We start from the raw sequence: 21,077 nt of genomic DNA on the forward strand, positions 1-21,077 counted from the left end.
GAATACACGTTGAGAAGGCTTGGTCTATAGGATTCTAACCTATCTATACCTACATCCCCTCTTGTTTGGACTTAGAATTTTTTCAATTGAATACAATCTGAGAAGGCTTGGTCTATAGGATTCTAACCTATCTATACCTACATCCCCTCTTGTTTGGACTTAGAATTTTTTCAATTGAATACACGTTGAGAAGGCTTGGTCTATAGGATTCTAACCTATCTATACCTACATCCCCTCTTGTTTGGACTTAGAATTTTTTCAACTGAATACACGTTGAGAAGGCTTGGTCTATAGGATTCTAACCTATCTATACCTACATCCCCTCTTGTTTGGACTTAGAATTTTTTCAATTGAATACAATCTGAGAAGGCTTGGTCTATAGGATTCTAACCTATCAATACCTACATCCCCTCTTGTTTTGACTTAGAATTTTTTCAATTGAATACACGTTGAGAAGGCTTGGTCTATAGGATTCTAACCTATCTATACCTACATCCCCTCTTGTTTGGACTTAGAATTTTTTCAATTGAATACACGTTGAGAAGGCTTGGTCTATAGGATTCTAACCTATCTATACCTACATCCCCTCTTGTTTGGACTTAGAATTTTTTCAATTGAATACACGTTGAGAAGGCTTGGTCTATAGTATTCCACCCTATCTATACCTACATTTTTTATGTTTTATATTAATATTGATTAAATAGTAAATTAGTAGAAAATATTTTTTATGTTTGATATTAATAATGATTTAATAGTAAATTAGTAGCAAATATTTTTTTGTTTCATATTAATAATGATTAAATAGTAAATTAGTAGCAAATATTTTTGATGTTTGATATTAATAATGATTAAATAGTAAATTAGTAGCAAATATTTTTTATGTTTGATATTAATACGGATTAAATAGTAAATTAGTAGCAAATATTTTTGATGTTTGATATTAATAATGATTAAATAGGAAATTAGTAGCAAATATTTTTTATGTTTGATATTAATAATGATTAAATAGGAAATTAGTAGCAAATATTTTTTATGTTTGATATTAATAGTGATTAAATAGTAAATTAGTTGCAAATATTTTTTATGTTTGATATTAATAGTGATTAAATTGGAAATTAGTAGCAAATATTTTTTATGTTTGTATATTAATAATGATTAAATAGTAAATTAGTAGCAAATATTTTTTATGTTTGTATATTAATAATGATTAAATAGGAAATTAGTAGCAAATATTTTTTATGTTTGATGTTAATAGTGATTAAATAGGAAATTAGTAGCAAATATTTTTATGTTTGATATTAATAGTTATTAAATAGTAAATTAGTAGCAAATATTTTTAATGTTTGATATTAATAGTGATTAAATAGTAAATTAGTAGCAAATATTTTTTATGTTTGATATTAATAATGATTAAATAGTAAATTAGTAGCAAATATTTTTTGCGTTTGATATTAATAGTGATTTAATAGTAAATTAGTAGCAATATTTTTGGGGTTTGAGATTAATAATGATTTAATAGGAAATTAGTAGCAAATATTTGTTATGTTTGATAATTATAGTGATTAAATAGGAAATTAGTAGCAAATATGTTTTGGTTTGATTTTAATAATGATTAAATAGTAAATTAGTAGCAAATATTTTTATGTTTGATATCAATAGTGATTAAATAGTAAATTAGTAGCAAATATTTTTTATGTTTGATATTAATAGTGATTAAATAGTAAATTAGTAGCAAATATTTTTTATGTTTGATATTAATAATGATTAAATAGTAAATTAGTAGCAAATAATGTGTATGTTTGATATTAATAGTGATTAAATAGTAAATTAATAGCAAATATTTTTTATGTTATATTAATAATGATTAAATAGTAAATTAGTAGCAAATATTTTTTATGTTATATTAATAATGATTAAATAGTAAATTAGTAGCAAATACTTTTTATGTTTGATATTAATAATGATTAAATAGTAAAGTAGTAGCAAATATTTTTTATGTTTGATATTAATAGTGATTAAATAGTAAAGTAGTAGCAAATATTTTTTATGTTTGATATTAATAATGATTAAATAGTAAATTAGTAGCAAATATTTTTTATGTTTGATATTAATAGTGATTAAATAGTAAAGTAGTAGCAAATATTTTTTTTGTTTGATATTAATAATGATTAAATAGTAAATTAGTAGCAAATATTTTTTTGTTTGATATTAATAGTGATTAAATAGTAAAGTAGTAGCAAATATTTTTTATGTTTGATATTAATAATGATTAAATAGTAAATTAGTAGCAAATATTTTTTGTTTGATATTAATAATGATTAAATAGTAAAGTAGTAGCAAATATTTTTTTGTTTGATATTAATAGTGATTAACTAGTAAATTAGTAGCAAATATTTTTTTGTTTGATATTAATAGTGATTAAATAGTAAATTAGTAGCAAATATTTTTTATGTTTGATATTAATAATGATTAAATAGTAAAGTAGTAGCAAATATTTTTTTGTTTGATATTAATAATGATTAAATAGTAAATTAGTAGCAAATACTTTTTATGTTTGATATTAATAATGATTAAATAGTAAATTAGTAGCAAATATTTTTTATGTTTGATATTAATAGTGATTAAATAGTGAATTAGTAGCAAATATTTTTTATGTTTGATATTAATAATGATTAAATAGTAAATTAGTAGCAAATATTTTTTATGTTTGATATTAATAATGATTAAATAGTAAATTAGTAGCAAATATTTTTTATGTTTGATATTAATAATGATTAAATAGTGAATTAGTAGCAAATATTTTTTATGTTTGATATTAATAATGATTAAATAGTAAATTAGTAGCAAATATTTTTTATGTTTGATATTAATAATGATTAAATAGTGAATTAGTAGCAAATATTTTTTATGTTTGATATTAATAGTGATTAAATAGAAAATTAGTAGCAAATATTTTTTATGTTTGATATTAATAATGATTAAATAGTAAATTAGTAGCAAATATTTTTTATGTTTGATATTAATAGTGATTAAATAGTGAATTAGTAGCAAATATTTTTTATGTTTGATATTAATAATGATTAAATAGTAAATTAGTAGCAAATATTTGTTATGGTTGATATTAATAATGATTAAATAGTAAATTAGTAGCAAATAGTTTTTATGTTTGATATTAATAGTGAATTAATAGTAAATTAGTAGCAAATATTATTTTGGTGTTATATTAATAGTAAATTATTAGCAACAATTTTTGGGTTTGAGATTAATTGTGAATTATTGGTAAAATGGTGAGAGTTTAAAATTTAAATAAACATGAACAAAGCTTCTTTCTTAAAACTGCAAGCCTGTGGAACTTTGTTCCGTTTTCCTACTTTCCAACTGACTACAACATGGTCATCTTCAAGTTCAACTTAAACAAATTCTTGATGAACGGTTCCCCTTAACTTATCCCATTTACCGAATTTCTACCACTAACGATTCCTATGATATTGTCCAATGTACTACTGTACACTCTTTAATCTGTATCCTTGAGTGGCCTCCGGGCCTTGATAATGGTGACTTCTTTTTTTTCTTTATTTCATAGGGACTGCCTTCGGATACCACATGCTGACATGGGGTCTTTACGTTGATGTTCTTCTAATGGAAGCTGATCCGAAGAATCGAACTGTGGACCAAATCTTGAGGGAAGAAATCACTGAACCGTTTGGTAATGTAACAATATGGCTAAAATTTTTGCTTAATTATTATTTTTTGTCCTTTAGTCCTCATGCTCCAGTAGCAATGTTTCTGAGAACCATTTGGTAATGTAAGAATATTTCTAAAATTTTTGCAAAATCGGCTTTCAAATAGTACAGAAAACCAACTCTCTTCCTGATCTACATCAATGACATCCCTAAACAGATACTTAAATCATTCGTTGACATCTATGCTGATGACACGACCATCTACGGCAACATATCAAAGGCTGTAAATGACAAAGTTCTCTCTGATTCTCTCTCCTCTGATCTCAAGTGCGTGGTTCAGTGGGGGAAGATGTGGCTAGTTACCTTTAATGCATCCAAAACCAAACTCCTATCCTTACATCATCAACACTCTGATACCCATCTGGCATCAATTGAAATGGATGGCTCTCACCTAGGAGAAGTCCCATGTTTTGACAAGCTTCTGGGCTTTACCTTTACTCCTTAACTGAAATGAAACACATACATCAAGTCTGTTGCCAATGACGCTGGAAAGATGGCGGCTTTCTTTTCATATCATATATATATATATATATATATATATATATATATATGTCAAGAATTGTATAAGTCAACTGAATTAAAAGAGTAAATTATAAGATGGTCAACATCATAAATTTTGGAATATAACCTATTTGTCATTTATTCTCTCTCTCTCTCTCTCTCTCTCTCTCTCTATATATATATATATATATATATATATATATATACACACACACACATAATAGAACAAGCAATTTAGTTGACAATATCTTAGTTCACCAATTCCGATACAAGTATTGGAAGTGGGGAATACAATCACAAACAACATCGGGTCTCCTTGCTAGTCGTGAATAGAGCATACAAAAAAATAATTATTTATAAAATCAACCCCCCTCTTCCGATAAAAAAAAAAAAATGCAAAAATCCATTTCATCCGTACGTGTGGTATCGATTACCATTAAACGGAACTCCTTTTACTTCTTGTAGGAATCGATTTCTTCCAAGGAACACCGACTTCGGAACAGTATAGGATCAGGCCCAGCGTTTATATGCAGTCTCTATGGGACCAGAAGTATCATCTAGTCAGTAAAGTCTTTTGGAAGAGCATAAAATATAGGATCTTCAGTGGAAATGGATACGACCATATCGCCGAACGGGCCGTCGCTGATTTGGTCGTAAGTTTTTCTTAACCTTGCTCTTCCCTTTTTTTTTTTTCATTAATCATTTTTTCTTTCTAGACGTTACAACATGGCAAGGAAGAAGAAAAAAAAAGTAACAAAACAACCAGGACAAAACTCAAAGAAAACCAACCTGCCTCCTCCCTTGAGGCTTGCATTTACTAATATCCGCGGGCTTAGAACTCTATACACAACACAAATAACCCAGAACTATTCACACAGATAACAAAAAACCTTATCCTCCTCAATCAGAACGACAAACTAAACAACATACTTAAAACAACAAAAATAATAAAAAGCAAACGCCAACCCAAAAACTTAAAACACATCCTAACTTCCTCAAAACTCGTCCCACATACTACAAAAGGAGTTACAAAATACAACAAACCGCGATGTGGAGTATGTGACATAATAATAGAAGGTAACACATACACATTCAAAATCCCAGCACAAACATTCAAAATAAAAAAGGATCTAAATTGCACCTCCAGAAATGTAGTATATGCACTAAGATGCACAACATGCAACAAATCCTACATAGGCGCCACCAAAAATTTCAGCAATAGAGTGGCCTTACATAAGAGCAACATCAAAATTGCAGATAACAGACACCTCTATGTTTCAAAACACGTGCACACATGCAGTGGAAACAGCTTCAAAATAATGCCAATCTTCCAAACAGACAATTATTATTATTATTATTTTTATTTACTTACACAGGAAAAAAATTTCATCACCAGATTCATTCCTGAACTGAACAGAGCTTAATATCAACACACAAAAACATGAAATGCAAGGCACACTCGCATGCACACCCATACACATACACATATACACACCCACACATAAATCACAACCGACACATTGAAACACACACACACGCGCGCGCGTGTATACAACCACACACAGACATAACACCCTTATCTCTAATACAACACACTGAACAATACCAACCCTACTTAACCTCGAAACCAACAACACTAGGAAACACCTAGAATCTGTTAGAAAGGGTGTAAATAAACATTAATAATTTTATTATATCATAATTAGGATCATTTAATTCATTTTTATGTAAATTATAAAATTATTAATTCCATCTACTAACTAACTAACTAATGAATTAATTTTACTCAAACAATTTTCACTACATAAATATATGCAAATAATAGGGGGGAAATAAGTTCAATCCAGCGACTGACACCCTTTCTAACTCAACAATAAACAACAACATATGCAAATAATAAATAAAATATTTATCAATATTCAAATTTTATTTTTAGCTGCGATATTTTAAGTCTAAAAAATTCTTATTTTTTACTTTACTAGAATATCTTGTTCTTTACTTTTCCAGGTTGAATGTCTTGTCCTTTACTTTTCCAGGTTTAATAAAATCTTAAGAATATTACTTTTCATGCGCGCATTTTTCCATATATATATATATATATATATATATATATATATAAATAAAATGAACTCATTTTTTCCCGTCTGATTTTGACATTAATAGGATTAAAAATCAAGATATTTCATGCAAATATAATATGAACAAACGGCAGAACAATATCTGAGGTGTGTTATAGGCTTATTATTTCTCAAATTCCTCGATAATCTTAGATTTCTATACTTTTTCTGCTGAGAAGTCACGGCCAAAATCGGTTAAGATCAATGGAAGTGGTGAAATATTTTCTCTCTAATAAATTCCTCCTCCCCCTGCCACCACTTAACACCGTTTGGGGATCGTTCACAAGGAAAAGTTCAGAAGAGAACACCGGTTTGGCTTCGTAGTTCTTTCATGTGAAGTTATTTAAAATCACTAAACTAAGCTGCAGTGCTCTGTGGCGTAGTGGTTAGTGTGCTGGACAATTCACATTATATTTTCACGTTCGCGCCGACCTACTGTAGTCGGTTTTTTTTTTTTTTTCTAAACAACTGGAATGGACTTTTCTTGGTGGCCGAACTGTTAACGTTGCAGATGTTTTTTTTTTGTTTTTTTTTTCACACTTTATTTTCCTACTTTTACTCATGACTCCGGGTTTGATCCTTCCTACTTACCTACCATAACATTTTTTAAAACTCCCCCCCCCCGTCCCGGAAACAAACACTCGGGCAACGCCGGGTACCCCCGCTAGTATATATATATATATATATATGTATTGTATTCTTTTTATCTACATAAATATTAGTAGATTATTCTTTCTAATTATATAAGTATAGAGTTACACCTATATATATATATATATATATATATATATATATATATATATGTATTGTATTCTTTTTATCTACATTAATATTAGTAGATTATTCTTTCTAATCATTAGTCTTATTTACTTTCTTCAATCCCCTTTTATGGCTAAATATGTTATATAAAAAAGATAATAAATATTAATTTCATTCTGTTTTATTATTATTATTATTATTATTATTATTATTATTGTTATTATTATTATTAATAATTTTAATATATTGTTTTATCATTATTTTTATATATTTATTTAAAAGAAAACGTGAAAACTTTAAACTTATATCATTTAGTATAAAGGGCTTAATTAATTGTAGACTTATATATATATATATGGATGGTAAATATGTTGGTTGCTTACATTCGCTGTCACTTTTGACATGTACGCTTTTAACGCTAAGATTGTGTTTTTTGTTTGTGTTGTTGTAATAACGCGTCTCGTCATTGTAATGTATAATTGTCCATAAATTAGTTGACACGCAGATAATAAATCTCTTTTTCTCTATTCTCTTAACATTTTAATCTTCCCTTCCTATTAATTCTTACTTTCACTCTTTCTCTCTTTAACTATATTTCATCATTCTTTCTTTTCTCTTCTAGCCCTTGTTTTCTTTATAATAACCCTTTATATCGTTTTTTTCTTTTTCTTCGCCATATTTTTTTTCTCTATTTATTTTCTTTCTCTATTTCTTTTTTCTCCTCCTCATCATTCTCTCTCCATTATATTTTTTTTATTAGTTTTCTTTAGATTGCCCCTCCCTCTTTACAAAATTAAAGTTCTGTGTTTTAAGGGTTTTTTTAACTCCAACCTTTAAAGAGTTCCTACTTAATAAAAAAAAATCCATTATTCATTCAACATTTGATATCTGTTGTTTGATTGAAACAAATGGCTGTTTGTAGCAGCGGGATGTAAACATGTTTATATAACAATAAACAAATATATATATATATATATAGATATTTGTTTATTGTTATATAAACATGTTTATATATATATATATATATTCAAGCAAACTACAATCTACTTAAATATATATATATATATATATATATATATATATATATATATATATATATATATATATATGTGAGTAAAGTATGTTTTGCTTACCATCTTCTGTCCATAATTTTCATAAAAATTCTTTTTGATTAAGGGAGGTGGTGTTTGATCAACACTGCTGGGGAGCCATGATTTAATATACTGTTTTGTTTTTAAATCCCCGACACAGTGTTTCATGGTAAACAACTGATGACTCCTTAAATTGACATTAGTACTATAGTGAATTCGAGAGAGCAAATTGATGCATATATATATATATATATATATATATATCAAATAATAAATAAAGCCAATAACACATGACAATTATCTCCCCTTAAAAACTTGCAAAATAAATATTCTCTCTCTATAGATATTAACTGTAGCGTCTTTAAATCAAAATACGCTAACGGAAACAATTTACTGCACGAGCGTCGCCCTTTTAAAATTCATCATTCAATAAAATAAAAAGCTATAGCAAACATCTAAATGACTACTTTAAATACAGTTCCTGATTTCAAAAAAAGAAAAACTAAAAGGTAACTATCTCTATATATTTTTAAATCAAATTTATTATGTAAATTCAAAAAAATATATATTTTTTCTACTCATTTCTATCTCTAACCTATACTAATTTTACTTCAATTTTTCAGATTCATCTGCCTTACTTTTAATGCTAGGTTTATTTTTGGTGTCTTGTAAATTCAATAGAAATCCTCCTAAATTTGCTGATGAGGAGACCGTGCTTACCAAAAAAACTATGTATAATTGTTCTACGTGACTTCATGTATACCACAAATAAAAAGCACGGATTTCCGAAACGATCGTACAGATAATTGACTTTGTTGTTGTTCCTTCTTATGAAACTGATTTTTAATTTAATTAAAATTTGATTTTTTAATTAAAAAATTTTTTTTTTTTTTTAATTTTTAAATTGTAAATCACATTACTTAATATATATATATATATATATATATATATATATATATATATGTGAAAAATTCAAAAATTGTAATTTTATGTTTATCTTTTCAGAATGATGCACCTTTCGATGCATGCATGGACTACAAATTACGCCTGACCCCTATGTCAAGTTTCAACGGCTATGGCACTGCACGTGGGATCGCTAAGCTCTACGGAATCATTTCGAATGGAGGTGTCCACGAGAACAAAACTCTCTTCAAGGAATCAACATTGGATGCGATGGAGGTGCCGCTCGTGAAAGGTTTGGATCTTGTGATCGGCGTTAATAATTCTTTCGGACCCGGCCTCATGTTGATTAAATCCCCGAAGGTAAGTTTCGTAATGATTTCCTGTCATTCTGTGACTTCATCGGAAACTTCCCCTTCGTTCGTCCTTCTCCTCCTCATCACTTTCGTCAGCATCATTTCATATGTATAGGACAACCTCCAGAAATTGATTAATTCTATAATAGTAAAATACTATCTTAAATTGTTAGGTGTGAGTATAGAAGATTTAAGAGAGGTGAAAGTACAGACGAGTTAAAAACAACTCTCTCCCCTCCCAATATTAAGAATGGCTTTCTGAATAAGTTTTTTATTTCAGAACGGTCTCTATTCCATAATAGTAAAATACTACCCCCCTCCTTATATTAAGAATTATTAAATTGCCTTCTATTAAGAATTATTAAATTCTTACGTGAAAGTACAGAAGAATTAAAAATGATCACCCTCCCAATATTAAGAACGGCTTTCTAAATAATAACATTTGTATTTCGGCACGGTCCCTATTCCATAATAGCAAAATACTATCCTCCCTCTCTATATTAAGAATTAATAAATTGTTAGGTGAAAATACAGATGAGTTAAAAAATTCTTTCCTCTCTCAATATTAAGAATGGCTTTCTAAATAACTTTTTTATTTCAGAACAGTCCCTATTCCATAATAGTAAAATACTATCACCCTCCTTATATTAAGAATTAATAAGTTGTTAGGTGTAAATACAGAAGATTTAAAAAAGGATCACTCTCCCAATATTAAGAACGGCTTTCTAAATAATAACATTTGTATTTCGGCACGGTCCCTATTCCATAATGGAAAAATATTATCCTCCCTCTCTATATTAAGAATTAATAAATTGTTAGGTGAAAATACAGATAAGTTTAAAAATTCTCTCCCCTCTAAATATTAAGAATGGCTTTCTAAATAACGCAACCACTGCCTTCCATAGTTGTCGTCTCACCACGTTTTTAGCCAAGTAAGTCTCTGGCCAGCTTTGGGTAGGATCAGATAATGAATAAACATGGGTTTATAAGACCACATAATCCAACCTTGATCGCTCTTCAGGGCCCGTGGCGCAGTGGATAGAGACATTGAATCCCTACGGTTCCAGGTGAGAATTGTCTGAAGATAGCGGTTTCAATCCTATTTCGCTTGTATATATATAGATGATGTAAATTTCTTTTTCAGGGTAACACCATGTTTGGACATCCGGGTTTCGGTGGTCAGATGGGTATTGCCGACCGACAAAACAATCTCGGAATTGCCTATCTTACAAACAACCTGGCTATGTTTGACCACATCGGCCGATTGTATACGAGACTGAGCGAGGCGCTGTATGATTCTTTGGCGGAAATCCAAACTGGGAACTGATTGGCTTCGCGGTGGATTCTTCGATAGTCTTTTAATCGATTAAAAGACTATCACATTGTTTTCTAAATAAAGTTGGTAATGAATTTTAAGCTTTTGATTATGCTTGAAGTGTGACCCCGTTAGGAACTTTCTGGTGCAAAATTTAAGTGTTTTGTCCTTGTTCAGAATTTTCCCTATATTAAAAGCAAAAAACTAACAAAAACATGTGTATGACCTTTTCTTTATTGTTTTTTATTTTGTAAAAAGGAATCACCACTTATCAAGACCCAGAAGCCACTCGAGGATAAGGGTTAAAGAGTGTAAATTAGTCAAAAGGACAATCTTTAGAAGTGTAAATTTGGTAAATTGGATTACTTAAGGGCAACAACTCATCAAGAACTTGTTTACATTGGACTTGAAGATGGCCATATTGTAGTCAGCTGGAAAGCAGGTAAATAAAACAGAGTTCCACAGGTGTGCAGTTCTAAGAAAGAAGCTTTGCTCATGGAATCTACATTTAGATTTAGGCACAGATGAAGAGTGGGGAAACTCTGTCAATATATATATATATATATATATTAATACATATATATATATATTAATATATATATTAATACATACATATATATATATATATATATATATTCATATATATATATATTCATATAGTAATTTATAAAATATATATGGCGATTAAGCTACACTGAATATTCTGCGTTTCATCCACTGTAGGATTCGTCAGGCTTATGCACCATATATATTTTATAAATTACTAACTAGCTCTACCTACGTATTGAGCACTTTGGAAGTAAATACTTAAAGTTTACGCATAAATCTATACTTTCGTATATTAAATTTCTGTGAGTAAATGAAGTAGTTATATATTCATATATATATATATATATATATATTCATATATATATATTCATATATATATATTCATATATATATATATTCATATATATATATTCATATACATATATATTCATATATATATATATGAATATATATATATTCATATATATATATATTAATATATATATATATTCATATATATATATTCATATATATATATATATATTCATATATATATATATTCATATATATATATTCATATATATATATTCATATATATATATATTCATATATATATATATTCATATATATATATATTCATATATATATATTCATATATATATATTCATATATATATATATATTCATATATATATATTCATATATATATATTCATATATATATATTCATATATATATATATTCATATATATATATTCATATATATATATATTAATATATATATATATTAATATATATATATATTAATATATATATATTCATATATATATATATATATATATATTAATATATATATATTCATATATATATATTCATATATATATATTCATATATATATATATATTCATATATATATATTCATATATATATATATTAATATATATATATTCATATATATATATATATTCATATATATATATTCATATATATATATATTAATATATATATATTCATATATATATATATATATTAATATATATATTCATATATATATATATTAATATGTATATATTCATATATATATATATATATTAATATGTATGTATTCATATATATATATTAATATATATATATATATTAATATATATATATATTCATATATATATATATTAATATATATATATATATATAATCATATATATATATATATTAATATATATATTCATATATATATATATTAATATATATATATATTCATATATATATATATATATTAATCTTCTCTATATAAATAAAATGAACTCATTTTTTCCCGTCTGATTTTGACATTAATAGGATTAAAAATCAAGATATTTCATGCAAATATAATATGCACAAACGGCAGAACAATATCTGAGGTGTGTTATAGGCTTATTATTTCTCAAATTCCTCGATAATCTTAGATTTCTATACTTTTTCTGCTGAGAAGTCACGGCCAAAATCGGTTAAGATCAATGGAAGTGGTAAAATATTTTCTCTCTAATAAATTCCTCCCCCCCCCTGCCACCACTTAACACCGTTTGGGGATCGTTCACAAGGAACAGTTGAGAAAAGAACACCGGTTTGGCTTCGTAGTTCTTTCATGTGAAGTTATTTAAAACCTACCATAACATTTTTTAAAACTCCCCCCCCCGTCCCGGAAACAAACACTCGGGCAACGCCGGGTACCCCCGCTAGTATATATATATATATATTCATATATATATATATATATATATATATATATATATATTAATATATATATATTAATATATATATATTCATATATATATATTCATATATATATATTAATATATATATATATTCATATATATATTAATATATATATATTTATATATATATATTAATACATATATATATAAATACATATATATATATTAATACATATATATATATTGATACATATATATATATATTAATACATATATATATATATCAATACATATATATATTAATACATATATATATTATATATATATTAATACATATATATATATTATATATATATATATATATATACTAGCAGGGGTGCCCGGCGTTGCTCGGGTGTTTGGAGGTGTATGCTGTGCAAAAAAAGCAAAAAAACAAAAAAAAATGGTTAATTTTTTAAAACTTTGACCCCTATTATGACCCCTTAAAATTTATAGTTTCGGGCTCAAATCACTTTATTAAGTTAGATCCAGGTTCAAGGAACCTATATCTAAAATTTCAAGTGTCTAGACCCAAAATTGTCGGAGGAGTTTGGTAGAGTTCTTAAAGGTCAAATCGTTGAAATTTCACCCCTTAACAGCCAAATTTCTGGCTGACACCCGTCACATCGATTTTCCCAAATCTCAGTACCCGGTATTTCAAATTTCGAGTCTATAGACTAAAAATTGACAGAGTTATTGCGTAGGGAAATGTACACAGACAGACAGACACACAGACAGACAGACACGTTCACTTTTATAGATATATAGATAATATATATATTAATACATATATATATAATATATATATATATTAATACATATATATATATAATATATATATATTAATACACATATATATATATATATATAATATATATTAATACATATATATATATATATGGATACATATATGTATGAATACATATATATACACACATGTATATATATATATATATATATATATATATAGTTGTTATTGGATAAATAGATACAGGTTAAACCCATGGGTAAAAAAATTTTGAAAAAACAAATGGTTTTCTCAAAGGTTTTCTCAAAATTTATATATATATTTAATCTTAAAAAGATTAAATATATATATAAATTTTGAGAAAACCATTTGTTTTTTCAAAATTTTCAATATTTGTAATAAAGTTAATCTGTCTGTCTGTCTGTCTCTGTCTGTCTGTCTCTCTCTCTGTCTGTCTGTCTCTCTCTCTCTCTCTCTCTCTCTCTCTCTCTCTCTCTCTCTCTCTCAGCAAACGCAAAAAAACAATAGAAATTAAAAAATTAACAAAGAAAAAAGAAAAACAAATGAATGAAATATTATTTTATTATGCGAATGCATGAAATAGGATAACCATTAAAAGTAAAAAAAAAAAAAATTTTGTTTTCATCTGTCTTTTTTTTATGTGTATTTACACCCCCCGCATATATATATATATATTTATGAGAGTGTATGGGACCGCGGAAAAACGTATATATATATATATATTTATTTATATATACACATATATTTTTTATAAACTTTTCTATTTTTAAAAAGTCTCCAATTAAAGTGTGATTTCGTTTCAGCATTGTTTTCGTCCGTGCAAAAAATTTCGATTTTTCGAATCGACCGCTCTTAACGAGCCGTCAATTTTATATTTATTTGCTAGTTTGTATTTTTAATTTTTTGAAAAATTTTTTTTTTTGAAAATTAAATTTTTTACAATGAGCTTTTGGTTCTCCTGTAGCAGATGGCTCCCTGATTCTACTGTTGCCTGTGTTATTTTTGCGCTCCTAATCCGAATTCGTAGCAGCAGGCCGACCTATGTGGACTTTTTTTTTTAATATATATATATACTAAAACGATCGCAGAATAAAAATAATTGGATTAAAAAAAAATATATTTATTATTTCGAATTATTTAATCAAATAATTTTGGTGTCATGATGGAGGTAATGCCTCGGAATAGAAGAAAGGAGAAATGTATGTGCTGTTCTGGTGCTGACACTTGAAAGTGTTCAAATTTCTCATTTAAATTTTATTCAAGCGTAAGTGTCGTCAAAAAGTGTGTAACCTACATATAGATTGTTCTAACCCCTTTTATATATATATATATATATATATATATATATATATATATATATATATATATATATATATTCTTTTTGCCGACACTATATATATATTTTTACTTTATTACTATAAAAAAAAACTTTTAAAATTTAGAAAAGATTTTTAAACATTTTATTCAAATAAAAAACGTGGTTTGTCTTACTATACACATAAATTGGAAAAAGTTGTCACCCCCCCCCCCGAAAAAAAAATATATAACAAATAAATGTTACCAAAGGCAAGATAAGTTACTTTTCTACCTAACTGGATAATTTTTTAGTGTTTTTTATTTAATGTAACATGTTTATTCAGCTCGAAAAAAATACAATGGTTACTGATTTATTGGAAAATTTAAAATGCCGTCCGACTCTCTCTTGAACAAGGTAAGTTTGGGAAAATGAGTTAAATATAAGAAACTATATAAAATACTGTTAAAAACCCAGCCTATGTCACGGTAACATATATTGAGCGAGTTTCTTTTATATATTTTTTTAAAACTCATTTTCCCAAACTTACTCAAGAAAGTCGAGCGCCATTTTTAATTTTCCAATACATCTGTAAACACTGCATGTTTTTCGAGCTGAATAAACATGTTACAGTAAATAAAAACGCTAAAAAATTATCCAGTTAGGTAGAAAAGTAACTTATCTTTCTTTTGATAACATTTATTTATTATATATTTGTTTTTTGACAACTTTTTCAAATAGCATTTTGACTTGATAAAACAATTCGAAATAAAAATTTATTTTTGTTTTAATTCAATTGTTCTTTATTATGCAATAATTAAAAAAAAAACAGTTCGAAATATATTAAATATTAAAAAAGAAATTGTTTATGGTCGCTTTGATAGAAAAAAAAAAAAAGACACCTATGTCGGCCCGCTGCCACAAATCCGGAATAGAGGCATGTGAATCGGAAGAGGCATAAGCAGAATCAGGGAGACATCTGATACAGGAGAACCAATTTTTTTTTTTTTTTGTCAGAGACATACTTTTTTTTAATTAATATTTTTTTATTTCTAATTTCCGCACACAAACAAACATACGAAAAAAAAAAAATTGCACGCAAATTTGCACATACACGCACCGATACAAACCTGATAAGGTTTTCAGTATTTTTTTTTTTTTTTTTTTGCCAAGAGAAATGGATGGATTTTTAATTAATCTTTTTCTTTTAGTGGATTAAAAATATAATTTTTCTGAATTCGTGTAAATCTGGGCTCATTTATTTTTTTTCTTTAGAAAAAAAAAAAGCCGGTTTTATTAGCTATTTTTAGCTACTTCTCTTTCGCCAATTTTGGCTATTTTTAGCCATTTTTTCTTCATTTCCCTCGACGTGCTATTAAAAAGAAGTCTTTAGAAAGTTTATTTCGTTAGATTTGAAAAAATATCTGATGTTTGGTCATAGTCGTTCCGCTCCGAGGTTTTTTCTTATGAAGTCTGGTCATCTTATTTTGTACCTAAAAATACAAAAAGAAAAAAATAAATAAATAAAACAGAATTATATATCAAAGAGTCCAAATAAATGTGTAGTTTAGAGGCGTAAAATTTTTGGCAGACAAACATTCACAAAAACTATTTATTTTTTATATAGAACACATTATTAGATCCAAAGGCTGAAATAAAACCAGAAACAAAATTCAATCGAGGCCGCCATATTGCTTTTAAAATAAAACTAGCTCCAAAACTATTTGTCTCTGCTAATTTTCCTTGCAATATTCGTTTTCAGCATACCTGAACAAACTGAGGTATGGCCCCTTTCATAAGCCGCATATTAAAAATGTTCAAACATGGTCGCCAGTGATTTACATTTTAAAATACACGTATTAATAAAACTAGCTCCAAAACTATCTGTTTCTGCTAATTTTCCTTGCGATATTCGTTTTCAGCATACCTGAACAAACTGAGGTATGGCCCCTTTCATAAGCCGCATGTTTAAACTGTTCAAACATGGTCGCCAGTGATTTACATTTCAAAATACACGTATTAATAAAACTAGCTCCAAAACTATTTGTCTCTGCTAATTTTCCTTGTGATATTCGTTTTCAGCATACCTGAACAAACTGAGGTATGGCCCCTTTCATAAGCCGCATGTTAAAACTGTTCAAACATGGTCGCCAGTGATTTACATTTCAAAATACATGTATTAATAAAACTAGCTCCAAAACTATTTGTCTCTGCTAATTTTCCTTGCGATATTCGTTTTCAGCATACCTGAACAAACTGAGGGTTCGCCCCTTTCATATGTCGCCTGTTCAACCATGGTCGCCAGTGATTTCTGAATGAGAGGCATCTCAGCGTGTATTCAATTGAAAATTTCTAAGTCCAAACAAGAGGGGATGTAGGTATTGGTAGATGAGAAAAAAAAAACAGTTCAGCATTAAAAAGGCCAAATTTGGCTTTAAAAAGGCCAATCTATCGAATAAAAAATTATAAATACTATTTATCTATATATATAAAAGCGAAAATGTATGTATGTATGTATGTTTGTGTGTCTGGTAAAAACTTTTGACAAACGCAACAAAAATTCACAAACTTGGTATCATATTAAAACCCGACCCTCTGGAAGAGAAATATCGAAAAATTAGCCCAAAAGGACCATCAGAAGTGCGTTGAGCACAAAAACAACAAAAAAAAGAGTATATAATCTAATAGGCCCCGTGCGTGCTATAGGTCAATCTCCAACGTCTGTCCCATCGCCTCGGTGTTGCATCCCTGTTTACAAGTACTTTAATGGGATGTGCTCTCATGAACCCATAGCACTTATACCAGTGCCCGGAAAACTTGTCCCGGGAAAACTCGTCTCCGGAAAAACCGTACCCGGAAAACTCGAACCGTTCAGTTTGTTCAGGTATGCTGAAAACGAATATCGCAAGGAAAATTAGCAGAGAAAAATAGTCTTGGAGCTAGTTTTATTAATGCGTGCATTTTGAAATGTAAATCACTGGCGACCATGTTTGAACAGGCGGCATATGAAAGGGGCAAAACCTCAGTTTGTTCAGGTATGCTGAAAACGAATATCGCAAGGAAAATTAGCACAGACAGACGAATAGTTTTCGAGATATTAATGCGTGTATTTGGAAATGTAAATCACTGGCGACCATGTTTGAGCAGGCGGTGTATGAAAGTGGCCAACCCTCAGTTTGTTCAGGTATGCTGAAAACGAATATCGCAAGGAAAATTAGCAGAGACAAATAGTTTTGGAGCTAGTTTTATTAATGGGTGTATTTTGAAATGTAAATCACTGGCGACCCTGTTTGAACAGTTTAACCAGGCGGTGTATGAAAGGGGCCAACCCTCAGTTTGTTCAGGTATGCTGAAAACGAATATCGCAAGGAAAATTAGCAGAGATAAATAGTTTTGGAGCTAGTTTTATTAATGCGTGTATTGTGAAATGTAAATCACTGGCGACCATGTTTGAACAGGCGGCATATGAAAGGTGCCAACCCTCAGTTTGTTCATGTATGCTGAAAACGAATATCGCAAGGAAAATTAGCAGAGACAAATAGTTTTGGAGCTAGTTTTATTAATGGGTGTATTTTGAAATGTAAATCACTGGCGACCCTGTTTGAACAGTTTAACCAGGCGGTGTATGAAAGGGGCCAACCCTCAGTTTGTTCAGGTATGCTGAAAACGAATATCGCAAGGAAAATTAGCAGAGATAAATAGTTTTGGAGCTAGTTTTATTAATGCGTGTATTGTGAAATGTAAATCACTGGCGACCATGTTTGAACAGGCGGCATATGAAAGGTGCCAACCCTCAGTTTGTTCATGTATGCTGAAAACGAATATCGCAAGGAAAATTAGCAGACACAAATAGTTTTGGAGCTAGTTTTATTAATGCGTGTATTTTGAAATGTAAATCACTAGTGACCATGTTTGAACAGTTTTAACAGGCGGCTTATGAAAGGGGCCAACCCTCAGTTTGTTCAGGTATGCTGAAAACGAATATCGCAAGGAAAATCAGCACAGACTGACTATAGACTCACCATCAAAGTATTGAAATATTTTTTATTTTATAAAGGAATTACTACTTATCAAGCCCCAGAGGCCACTCGAGGATAAGGGTTAAAGTGTGTACATACAGTAGTCAATGGACAATATCATAGTAATCGTTAGAAGTGTAAATTTGGTAAATTGGATTATTTAAGAGGAACGGCTCATCAAGAACTTGTTTACATTGGACTTGAAGACGACGAAATAAAAATATAAAGTTGAAAGAACTAGCGAAAAGTATCATTTTAACGATGCATTTCAAATCGTAAACTGCCTGTTTACATTTTTTTTAACATTTTTCAAAGATAATAAAAAGTGTAAAAAAAAAAGCAAACCTTTAGAATCCTAAAAAGATCTCCCGGGAGCATTTTTGCAACATGAAAAATATACAAACCAAAATAAAGAGAGGAGGCAACCCTGCTCAAAAATATGGTTTATTACATCGCCTAAAAAAAGAAGAAGAATCGGGGGCTCCGTGGGCAAGTAAATTGTTTTCTTTTTTCTAACTTGGTTTTAAAAAGTTTTTATTGCTAACATTTATTTTCATAAACTCTAACCACACCTCACAACCCTAACCCGGCCGGCCGGGGAAAAACGTTTTTATTTTTTTAAATTTTGGTGAATACGACAACACACATACGCACGCATGTACACACATACACACACACACACGCACGCACACATAAGCATATCGCTTGTCACCAAGCTAAAGAAGAGAGAGAGAGAGTGGGGGAAGGAGAGAAAGGATCGTACGTGCCGGGGTCAAACAGAAGTTAAATGAAATCGATTATAAATCGCTCGACAAAGTTGTGTCTGAACTTTTTATTCTATGAAACTTAAGATTAATAAAACGAAATAATCGTGACCCGTGGAAATTTCATGGCGAATATTTCGCATTCAATAAGAACAAAACGAAAAAGTAGTGAACAAATAAATATATAAGAAAATGAATGTTACCAAAGGCAAGATAAGTTACTCTTCTGCCTACCTAGATCACATTTTTGTTGTTTTAACTTATTTTAAAACGTTTATTTAACACAAACAAAAGTAGCGCACGGTTTTAAGTTAGAACAATAAAGAAGTGTCTGACATTTTACAGACATCTTGTGAGACTCGATAATCGCTCCAAACTCGAAAATTAAGCAAAATACTGGTAGGAACACATCCAATAAATGTCAGCAAACGTTCGAACATGTTTTCTTTTTCACATTAGCGAAACACTTATGAGAGAAAAAGCGAAAATGAGAAGCAAACACAAATGAAGAAGTCGGTTTTTATCGTTGAGCACAAAAACAACTAAAAAAAGAGTATCTAATCTAATAGGCCCCGTGCGTGCTATAGGTCAATCCCCAACGTCTGTCCCATCGCCTCAGTGTTGCATCCCTGTTTACAAGTACTTTAATGGGATGTGCTCTCATGAACCCATAGCACTTATACCAGTGCCCGGAAAACTTGTCCCGGGAAAACTCGTCTCCGGAAAAACCGTACCCGGAAAACTCGAACCGTCAGTTTGTTCAGGTATGCTAAAAACGAATATCGCAAGGAAAATTAGCAGAGAAAAATAGTCTTGGAGCTAGTTTTATTAATGCGTGTATTTTGAAATGTAAATCACTGGCGACCATGTTTGAACAGGCGGCATATGAAAGGGGCAAACCCTCAGTTTGTTCAGGTATGCTGAAAACGAATATCGCAAGGGAAATTAGCACAGACAGACGAATAGTTTTCGAGATATTAATGCGTGTATTTGGAAATGTAAATCACTGGCGACCATGTTTGAGCAGGGTGTGAATGAAAGGGGCCAACCCTCAGTTTGTTCATGTATGCTGAAAACGAATATCGCAAGGAAAATTAGCAGAGACAAATAGTTTTGGAGCTAGTTTTATTAATGCGCGTATTTTGAAATGTAAATCACTGGCGACCCTGTTTGAACAGTTTAACCAGGCGGTG

The 21,077-nt window shown here is 28.9% G+C and overlaps 2 protein-coding genes across 2 annotated transcripts; both read left to right on the plus strand.

The window, feature by feature from the left end:
* The first annotated feature begins 3,562 nt into the window (after nucleotides 1–3,562).
* On the plus strand, nucleotides 3,563–4,927 carry LOC145273785 (uncharacterized). Its single transcript, XM_080127122.1, has 2 exons — nucleotides 3,563–3,706; nucleotides 4,710–4,927. The coding sequence occupies exons 1-2, from the start codon at nucleotides 3,604–3,606 to the stop codon at nucleotides 4,910–4,912; spliced, it is 306 nt and encodes a 101-aa protein (XP_079983248.1). The 5' UTR covers nucleotides 3,563–3,603; the 3' UTR covers nucleotides 4,913–4,927.
* Nucleotides 4,928–9,208: 4,281 nt separating this feature from the next.
* Nucleotides 9,209–10,996, plus strand: LOC145273786 (beta-lactamase domain-containing protein 2-like). The gene is made up of 2 exons (XM_080127124.1): nucleotides 9,209–9,474; nucleotides 10,612–10,996. The coding sequence occupies exons 1-2, from the start codon at nucleotides 9,241–9,243 to the stop codon at nucleotides 10,792–10,794; spliced, it is 417 nt and encodes a 138-aa protein (XP_079983250.1). The 5' UTR covers nucleotides 9,209–9,240; the 3' UTR covers nucleotides 10,795–10,996.
* Nucleotides 10,997–21,077: the final 10,081 nt, after the last annotated feature.

Source organism: Euprymna scolopes, unplaced genomic scaffold, assembly GCF_053919585.1.
Source record: "Euprymna scolopes isolate OS-2025 unplaced genomic scaffold, ASM5391958v1 sca16, whole genome shotgun sequence".
In the NCBI taxonomy this organism is placed as follows: domain Eukaryota; kingdom Metazoa; phylum Mollusca; class Cephalopoda; order Sepiida; family Sepiolidae; genus Euprymna; species Euprymna scolopes.